The 9382-nt window shown below is 40.9% G+C and overlaps 1 protein-coding gene and 2 non-coding genes across 3 annotated transcripts; 1 reads left to right on the forward strand and 2 right to left on the reverse strand.

Moving 5' to 3' along the window:
* Positions 1-3161: 3161 nt before the first annotated feature.
* Positions 3162-7316, reverse strand: ppdpfb (pancreatic progenitor cell differentiation and proliferation factor b). The gene is made up of 5 exons (XM_041203829.1): positions 7133-7316; positions 5728-5816; positions 4584-4661; positions 3592-3691; positions 3162-3439 (listed from the first exon to the last, which is right to left on the reverse strand). The coding sequence occupies exons 2-5, from the start codon at positions 5780-5782 to the stop codon at positions 3364-3366; spliced, it is 309 nt and encodes a 102-aa protein (XP_041059763.1). The 5' UTR covers positions 5783-5816; positions 7133-7316; the 3' UTR covers positions 3162-3363.
* A 170-nt stretch (positions 7317-7486) lies between these two features.
* trnae-cuc lies at positions 7487-7558 on the forward strand. Its single transcript has one exon. It is a non-coding gene; the product is annotated as a tRNA-Glu (tRNA).
* Positions 7559-7818: 260 nt separating this feature from the next.
* On the reverse strand, positions 7819-7890 carry trnae-cuc. Its single transcript has one exon. It is a non-coding gene; the product is annotated as a tRNA-Glu (tRNA).
* Between the last annotated feature and the right edge of the window lie 1492 nt (positions 7891-9382).

A 9382-nucleotide genomic window follows, 5' to 3' on the forward strand; every position in this document is an offset into this window, starting at 1 on the left:
TGGGAGATCAGCCAAGGGTATGCTGGAATAATCGAGTCTAGAGATAACAAAGTTATGAATGAGATTTCGGTAGCAGATGAGCTAAAACAGGGGCAAAGTCGGGCAATGCTACAGAGGTGGAAATAGATGGTCTTAGTGATTATGCGAATACATGGTTGGAAGCTCAACTTAGGGTCAAGTATGACATCAATGTTGCAAACAATCTGGTTGAGTCTCAAACAGTTGCCAAGAAACCATTGCAAATCTTGGAACTCTCTCCCTAACAGCACTGTTGGTGTACCTACAGAACCTACATGGACTACAGTGGTTCAAGACGGCAGCTCACCACCACCTTCTCAAAAGCAACTAGGGATAGGCAATAAATGCTGGCCTAGCCAGCAAAGTCCACATCCCGTGAACGAATAAAAAAGAACTTTGGATATGATTAGATAGATAAAAATGGCACCAGTCAAAAGCAGTTCCACCCCACTGAATGATGATAAAGGAACATTGGAGGAGGATGGTGTGATCAACCACATCAAAGGATGCACACAGGTCAAGAAGGACAAAGAAGAAAAGTTCACCTTTGTCACAATCACATAGAACATAATTTGTGACTTTGATAAGAGCCATTTCAGTACTGTGCAGGGGTGGAAGACTGATTGAAGAGAATCAAACATGGATTTCCAGGAAAGATGGGCACAGGTTTGGGAGACAACACATTCAAGTGTTTGAGGTAAGGGAGGTTGGAGATAGAACAGCAGTTTGGAAGCACAGTGGGGTCAACGGATACTTTTGAGCAAGGGATGATGACAGCAGATTTAAGGATTACAATGCGAAGAGAGACAATGGTCAACAATATCGGCTAATATGGTGACCAGGATGAGAAATTAGGCAGTCAGCAGTTTAGTAGGAATAGGGCCAAGGGAGCAGGAGGTGGTTTAAATGGACATTTTGGAGACATGAGGGGAGACAGAAGAGAAACTAGAGAAAGATGTAAGTTCAGAGCTAGGGCAGGTGGAGCTTGAAGCTGGGCGCAGTGGGCTATTAAAAGGGGGGGATGTGGCAGGGGCAGCTGATTGGGTGATCAAGCCTGGTGACAAAAAAGTCCATTAGCTCCTTGCATTGATTGATGAAGTGAGAGGGGTTTAAGACAACTGGAGAAGAGGCTGGTGATTATCTTTACCCTAGTTAGAGCCTGAGTTTCTATCTTTCTTACAGGAAACAGATTCATTTACTGAGCTAAACTGACATGCAAAATGTTTTTTAGTCATGTATAGTAGTAGACAATGTAAAATGACTGACTCACATTTATTCAACATTTTACACCCCAGTCTAATTATAAACAAAGTAAAAGTCAGAGTGAACCTGGTCCAGAAACTCTCAGGAGATAACAAAGTTATGAATGAGATTTCGGTAGCAGATGAGCTAAAACAGGGGCAAAGTCGGGCAATGCTACAGAGGTGGAAATAGATGGTCTTAGTGATTATGCGAATACATGGTTGGAAGCTCAACTTAGGGTCAAGTATGACATCAATGTTGCAAACAATCTGGTTGAGTCTCAAACAGTTGCCAAGAAACCATTGCATGGAGAAATCATGGAGAAACTCAACCAGAACACTCTACACCACAGTGGCCCTAGTCTACACTACTGCAGAATACTACTCTGCCTCATGATCCTGCAGCCAACATACAGATTATGGACTTGTGGCTAAACATTGCTGAGGGTAATCAAGAATTCTTGAGCCTTCTCCAACTGAGCGGCTTCTGGTGCTATCTCACATTGACCTTTTCACAAATGGCAGGCATTGCACTCAGTGAGATGGAAAAATCAGGAGCAATGCTGGTCTTGCAGTTCAAAATGAATTGAAAAACCCACCATAAACGCACTTAAAATTGTATCAGCTATTCTGGGAGACAGCAGTTAAATATTTATGTATCTGGTATTCAATATACCCTCTTAAGCTGCACAAGTGTGCAACAATCAGGAAAGTGGTGCAGCAGAGACAAACAGGCTGTGTATAAGCAGTGGTCCCTTTAAAGTGCACACGTACAAGAATCTTAAAGAGATTGCAGTGTAACAAACGGGCTGCGCGCAGCAAAAGGAAGTTAAAAGGAACATTGCTGGTATCAAGTCACTATCTAGAACTGTGGGATACAGGCAAAGGACCAACACCTTAACATTGACTGAACAGCAGAAGTTCCTAGCTTCCACCTTTCTCAATGACAGTGGACAGCACTCAATTCATTCCCTGTGCAGATTGAAACAGAAGATAGCTACATTCTTGAAATGGAAGATGAGGGACTAGCCAAAGTGCAATTGCAGCCACCAGTCTCCGATCATGGAACATCCAATCGCCAAATAGCTATGTGGGAGGCAAATCATTTCTCCACTCAAGCACCAAACCAGGTACCCCATTATAAGCCATTTCCACCATATGATAGTGCACAATCCAAGGTAATGTAAAGCTATAACCTAACACTTGGAAGACTCACTTTCCTATTACAGATTTTTTGGTCATGATACAATCTGGTCAACTGCCTCATTGTTCCTTGCCCAAGCTAAATCTTCTTGACTTCCCATGATCTAGCCCCATATCCTTTGAGAACACAGCACCAAAACAGCCTTAATCAAAGTCATAATTAACACATTATTTTGATCAAGGTGCATTAGGCTATCATCTATCTATGGGATACTGCAGCAATAGCAGCAGCCCAATCTTGTACCACTCATGTTCAAGGTTCTCCTGCAGCACTGTAGGTCAGAGGTCAAATAGGGCTCTTTGGACCTCACCATTTGCACTGGATGATCAGGGTGTTATAATTAATAGGCACTTGGAATTTCTAGGCATTATCTGAAGACATGGAGTCATCTTTCACATGTATGCTTGCTCTACCCCTTCACCACACTGGCAGTTTTAAGACTAACTTCCAGATCACTTGCATATCTTTACATCTTACCAAATTTTAATTTCACTTTAAAAGTAATCTGTCATTGATTAGCAGTTATGATTTTAGAACTTGCCAAGTTATTGAGAAGCTTACCGACATGTTACTCTATCATCTTGCCAAGCCTTAACTGCATGTCTATGAATGTGATATCCATCTAGAACTTACTGATTTTGTCTGGCTGGCAAGGTCAGCCAGCAAAAGAAAAAAGTGAATGTAAACCCGGACAGATGGGCTGCTAAAGTATTTCATTTATTTAGATGTTCAAGTATGCCAAACACTTAACAATTCCCACTGATTACATGGAAAAAAACAAGGAATATAATTTTTATTAAAAAAAGTATTAGAAACTGAAAGCAGCCTTTATTTTTAAACATTAATATTTTGGAACGCCTGAAATTCCTAGCGTCTTCTTCAGAAGTTGAAGCCAAATCATTAAGATGTTGGTTTGCTGGGCTCACTGGCATGTCGTTTCCTCACCATTTGAGGCAGGATACAGTTTATCTTGCCACTGGAAAGACAAAGAAAATTATTGCAGCATTTATTATACACACTTGACATACCTTTGAAAGAAAATGATAGGATGTCATTCTTCATTACACAATTAGTGTCTACTTTACCACCTTCCATTATTATTGATTATATTGTACAGATATATCTTACCTCTCTGAGGACTCCGACAGGGTTGTCATTACTGGGTGGTTCTGAGTTTTCCCAAAGAAAAAACTGATCCACCATTGGCCCGCTGTAGACTTTGGTAATCCTGTAAACATGAAATTAGCAACTAATGATATCTGCTGTGTTCTGATATAGGCCAAACAAAACATGTCCAAAAGCACAGGCTTTGTTGAAAGCTCTGCCATGTATAAAGGAAAGTATGGTTGTGTGACAACTAAATTAAACACTAGTTTCAAACTTTATTTTCTTGATAGCAACAGTACATGCTACATAAGTTTTAAGACTTGACAATAACTTGCTTCCATGGCATGGACTCAATTAGGTTCAAGGTAAATGAGCACTGACCATTTCAGGACCAAACTTCTAGATGTGCAGGTTGAGAGATAATTAATGCAGCACAAGTTACAATAATACTGAACCCCACCCCCCACCCCACCCCAATTGGCACTGGTTAATTTAACCATGGATGCTGTGTCTTGGTGATGAACAGGACATGCAAGCCAATGTAAACAACCCAATATAACTACATCTCTCCCTGCACTTGACTGCAAACTGGTCACGTTATTATTATTGCCCATTTCTACAATGGAGCTTGCTGTCTGTGGTGGGACCATAGCCTCAGTTCTGTAATTCCCTGAAGCACAGCCCAATTTGCTAAAAACTCCTATGCTCCAGCCAATGTATCCCAACTTTTCATTCACTACAAATACTAATTCAATATAACAGTTGATAAAATGTGACTAAAAGTGACCAGATTACATTGTGATTCAATAATCACCTGAAGTACTTAAAGGCTAAATTTTATGAAATCTGATCAACACCACAAGACCAACTAGTTAGATAAAAGCAATTTGGGCTATTGGTAGCATAACTTAAATTATCTGCAAATGGTTTGAGTGGAATCCAAGAGGAGATGTGTTGCAAGGACAAGGGCATACACACTTCATTATGCAATTATTTAGTAGAAATCCCCTTACCTGGATGGTGTGGAATCACTTCTCCAATGTGTTCAGAGCTGCCACATGAACTATTACTGGAAGCAGAACCAAGGCGCCCTGGCATAAGAGATTTGTATTTTAATTATCATAATAGTTTGTAGAACTAATGTAAGCTTCTGGAATTCAATTCCCAGCCTACCTAGCATGTTTAGAACATAGTTTAAGTTTGCCTTGACAAACATGTACCATTTCCTGAATGCTGAAAGGCATCACCCTACTCAAAAAAGGAACAATTCCCATGAGTATCAAATACTACAAATACAAGCTAATACAGAAACTATGGAAAAGTCAGATAACAATGCAAGAGTAAAAGCCCTTCAGGATTTCCCCAGCCCTGGACCTTCTGGGGACTGAGGGGCCTCTGATTCAGAGCCATGTTTTAGAAATACAGCTTTCAACTTTAGGGATAAAGTTACAGTGCTTGCTTGTTAGCAAAGTTAATTTTCATGTGTAGTATACCAACTATAATTAGTGAATTGAAATCATGTGCATACAAAATTCTTAATTATTTTTAAAAGTTGTTAGCCCATTTAGCAGGCCAGCAGAAAAGGAACAAAGTTATGTACAGGACCTGTTAAAACAGCAAATAAATTTCAATTGAAAAATTACATTGGTTAATATTTACACACATTCTTGAGGGCGATGTTTTTTTTTTGCAGGGTTAAACAAAACAAGACTTTCAGAAATCACTTTCCCTTAAAAGGAGCGTTCCACTATCTTAGAAATTATGGAATATACCAGTTATCAATAACAGTAATAGGCTAATTAAAAAATAAAATTCTCATGGGCCACAGATTATGCTTGTAATCTACTCAGACAACCGCTGAATCAAAAAATTTTGAACTATAGATTCAATCCTGCTGGATATTAACAGTATTAAAAGTATTTTCTCCTTGCTGTTTATAGAAACAGTTCAGAAAACAGTTATCAAATTTAGTAAACTCACTGAAAAGAAAAAATCATTGCTATGAATTTATTGCAAGTTGTTACTCATCATGCTTACAGCTGCTTCTGTTGGACATAAGCCCAAATTGCAACCTACCAATCAGCTATCTGTAATTTAATAGTTCCCCCTCCTACTCCAACCACAAAAAAGGCTCATTTTTCCAGTGGAATTACTTACTCCTGTAATAGTCATGGGTTGCTGCAAGGGAGCCAGTTGAAGGAATGGATGCCATTGTAATCTTTCAAACTAGTATCTGGATGGTAACCCTGAAATAGCAATAAGAAACAAAAAGTATTTTTAGGTTGACAGATTAGCATTCTAACAGTAAACCCAGGTGGTTTTTCAACAGGTTGCCATTCTAGTGTAAAGTGCCCAGCCCAATTGGTCACATACTAGACCATGCTGCAGATCACCTTTATTAAATAAAGCCTTTTTACCAAGGGATCAATATATTTTAGTCTAAAATCTGACTGACTTTCATATAAACCAGTCACAGGGTTTAAGTCTTTATATAAAAAAGGAGACTAAAAGTCTGAGAATATTCAGCACACTTAAGACAATTAACATAAGAATTTTGCAAATACAGAAAAGTTTACAGACTGAACTGAAATTAGTCCAAATTTCAATCAGTATCTGACAGTCTAAATATAACCTAGTCAAAAGCTATTGATACCCCTTCTCCCATCTATACCTGATTAGTTGCCTTAAAATGGCAGACTTGCTTAACAGCCAAATGTCACACCCAGTCAATAACCCAAGCTATCCACAATTAGTACCAAAGGAATTGCTAAAAATCATGAAAAGTTATTCAGTAACTGAATGTTGGTTGAGATTTTATAATAATTTATTTGGAGAAAGGAAGGAGAAAATGGCATTCAGGATTAATCCTGATCCAGGAAACAATTTTACAAAAACAAAGTTCCATCGAAGTATGGAAAGACAGACCTTATTCAAGCTACTGGATATCTGTTCAGCTGCAAATTTTGGCAGGCTTAAGCAGTTTCTGTTAAGAGTCTGCAAGTTATAAACAGATTCTTGGCCCAAGTAGCATCCTATGAGCCCTAGAGACTGCTAAACATCATTCAGAGCATAACATTATTAGAGTGTCACCTATTTTAGGGGAGTCACTGTTACATTAACAGCGCCCTTATGTTCAAAACTGTCTGCAAACTATCGCCGCCTAGTTATTTGTGTTTTCCTAAACTTAACGACAACCCAACAGCTCAGTTTTTCTGTACATCATGACCAACATTAGTGAAACAGCTGAGTTCATAGCATAGCTGTCAACCGCAAGGCTGAGTAGGCTGGAAAAGTAAAAGTTGCTGAGGTGGGAGGTGAGCAACTTCAGGGTCAACAGTGGGAGCCGGACCGCACCCTACAGGCCTTCTGGTGGGCAAGAAGCCTGACAGGGAGGACAAAGCAGGAGCTCTGGGTCGCGCAGGCCGCGGCGGCCAGAGCCCAGGGGACCGGGTACAGTCGGTTAGGAGACGGCAGGGTGGCGGGGGGGGGGGGGGCGCTCCAGCCCAGAGAGCGCCCCTCCGGTCTCCACCCTCCGACCGGGCCCTTCACCCCAACCACGTACCTTTAAAAACACCAAACAGGAACCCAGGTGCGATGACTGAAGAAAGTGAACGCTAGGCGACAGGACCCATTTGAAACTGTGAACCGGCACAAATCGCTCTCGACAATAAAAAACCGACGCTTTGGATAAGACTCATGAAGCGCTCGTTTGCACCACCGCGTTTATATAAACCTGGTTGGCCCCGCCTCCCCAGCTTGGCCAGGCGTCAATCATAACAGCCGACCAATAGACACCCAGCTCAGGTGGCTCCGCCCCCTCCCCCCTTGCCACCACCACCCCCCGCCCCAGTCAGAGGCGCAGACCGCATCGCGCCAAACAGCCTCCAGTAAATAGAATGACGGTTAGTTTGCAACTTCCCTGGTGGTCTAGTGGTTAGGATTCGGCGCTCTCACCGCCGCGGCCCGGGTTCGATTCCCGGTCAGGGAATGAAATTTTTGTTTGTTGCTTTGAATCTATCGTTTTATTTTGTAGCTCGTGCTCGTGCCCGGTGTATATTAGTTAGAAGCGAGAAAAGATAAAAGTTACCTATCAATTCTGGGCATCAAAGAGAGATAATTCTGGGAAACCCACAACGCATCTGTGATATGAACACGTTTTAATTTTTTCCTTCTCTCTTCCGGATTAAGAATGAAATTCTCCGACTGTCAGACTGTCACACCAACGTTTAAAAACGCAAAAAACTAATGTTCCCTGACCGGGAATCGAACCCGGGCCGCGGCGGTGAGAGCGCCGAATCCTAACCACTAGACCACCAGGGAGCTGTGAAAGAAGCTGCACAATGTCCTCTTTGGTTTCAGGACATGTCGAGAGTTCAGTTAATAAAGCAAATGGTATCCTGGGTTTTATCAATAGCAGCATAGATTACAAAAGCAGGAAATTTATGTTAAACCTGCATACAACACTGGTTCAACCTCAATTGGACTATTACATCCAGTTCTGGGCGCCACACTTTAGGAAGGATGTGAGGGCATTGGAGAGGGCGCAGCAAAGATTCACAAGAATGGTTCCAGGGATGAGGAACTTCAGTTACATGGATAGATTGGGGAAGCTGGGACTATTGTCCTTGGAGAAGAGAAGGTTGAGAGGAGATTTGATAGAGGTGATGGGGGTATTCAAAATTATGAGGGGGCAGAACAGAGTAGATAGGGAAAAACTGTTCCCATTGGTGGTAGGATTGAGAACCAGAGGACACAGATTTAAGGTAATTGGCAAGAGAAGCAATAGTGACGTGAGAAAAAACTTTTTATGCAGTTAGTGTTTAGGATCTGGAATGCACTGCCTGAAAGTGTGGTGCAGGAAATTTCAATCAAGGCACTCAAGAGGGAATTGAATTATTATCTGCAAAGGAAGAACGTGCAGGGCTAAGGGAGAAGGCAGGGAATGGTCCTAGGTGAATTGTTCCTTTAGAGAGCCAGCACAGATATGATGAACTGAATAGCCTCCTTCTTTGCTGTTACTGTTCTATGATTCCATTCTATGATTCCATATCACATTACTACCCCACTTCTGTGTTGCACAATCATTCCTTTTGTCATTTAGTATCTCCAATCTTATATCGTTTTCTCCCCTCCCCCCTTTCCCTGCCTCTGTACTTTCATTAAACATGTTACATATCTGACTTGTTGCAGTTCTGATGAAAGGTCACAGATCTGAAACATTATCCCTGTTTCTCTCTCCACAGATGCTGCCAGGCCTATAGAGTATTTCCAGCATATTCTATTTTTACTTCAGATTTCCAGCATCCGTAGCATTTTGTTTATATAAAAATATAAATTGTTCTTTTTGAATTTATTACTGGTTGACTTTAATTTAGTGACACTTTGTCTTGCTAATTACTATACTTTTTGAGATGAATTCTTAGACTTTGCACAGTCTTTGTAATAATTGGCATTTTTACTGGAATTGAGTGAGCTGGTGTTGACAGACCTGATTTAAAAACTCATGATGTCATGAAGTGATGCTGCAGCACCAAAATTTCAGATTAATACCAAGCAGCAACCAGCTTGTTTTATGAAATAGCCAGAAATTACTCACTTTGCCCGGAACTAAAGTTTGCAATACTGAATACCAGAAATGAGTTGGCACTTCTGAAATCTGTTTTGCTTTTATGGTCATTTTTGCTTAAATGTTTGAAATTTTTAGGCCAGGTGCAGTGATCCTGTCACTACACACAGTCAACTTGAAAACCTAATCAGCTCATGCCCCTTTAAGATATAATAACTTTGCCAAAATACGCTACAGTATAAGCAA

Source organism: Carcharodon carcharias, chromosome 14 (assembly GCF_017639515.1).
Source record: "Carcharodon carcharias isolate sCarCar2 chromosome 14, sCarCar2.pri, whole genome shotgun sequence".
Lineage (NCBI taxonomy): Eukaryota > Metazoa > Chordata > Chondrichthyes > Lamniformes > Lamnidae > Carcharodon > Carcharodon carcharias.

What these genes read in the sequence shown, in the direction of transcription:
- ppdpfb (XM_041203829.1), bottom strand. Translation starts at nt 5,782, where the DNA reads ATGGCATCCATTCCTTCAACTGGCTCCCTTGCAGCAACCCATGACTAT. An exon ending in AACCCATGACTATTACAGGA is followed by an intron (nt 4,662 to 5,727) that starts GTAAGTAATTCC and finishes CTCTTATGCCAG; the next exon opens with GGCGCCTTGGTTCTGCTTCC. An exon ending in AGTGATTCCACACCATCCAG is followed by an intron (nt 3,692 to 4,583) that starts GTAAGGGGATTT and finishes TCATGTTTACAG; the next exon opens with GATTACCAAAGTCTACAGCG.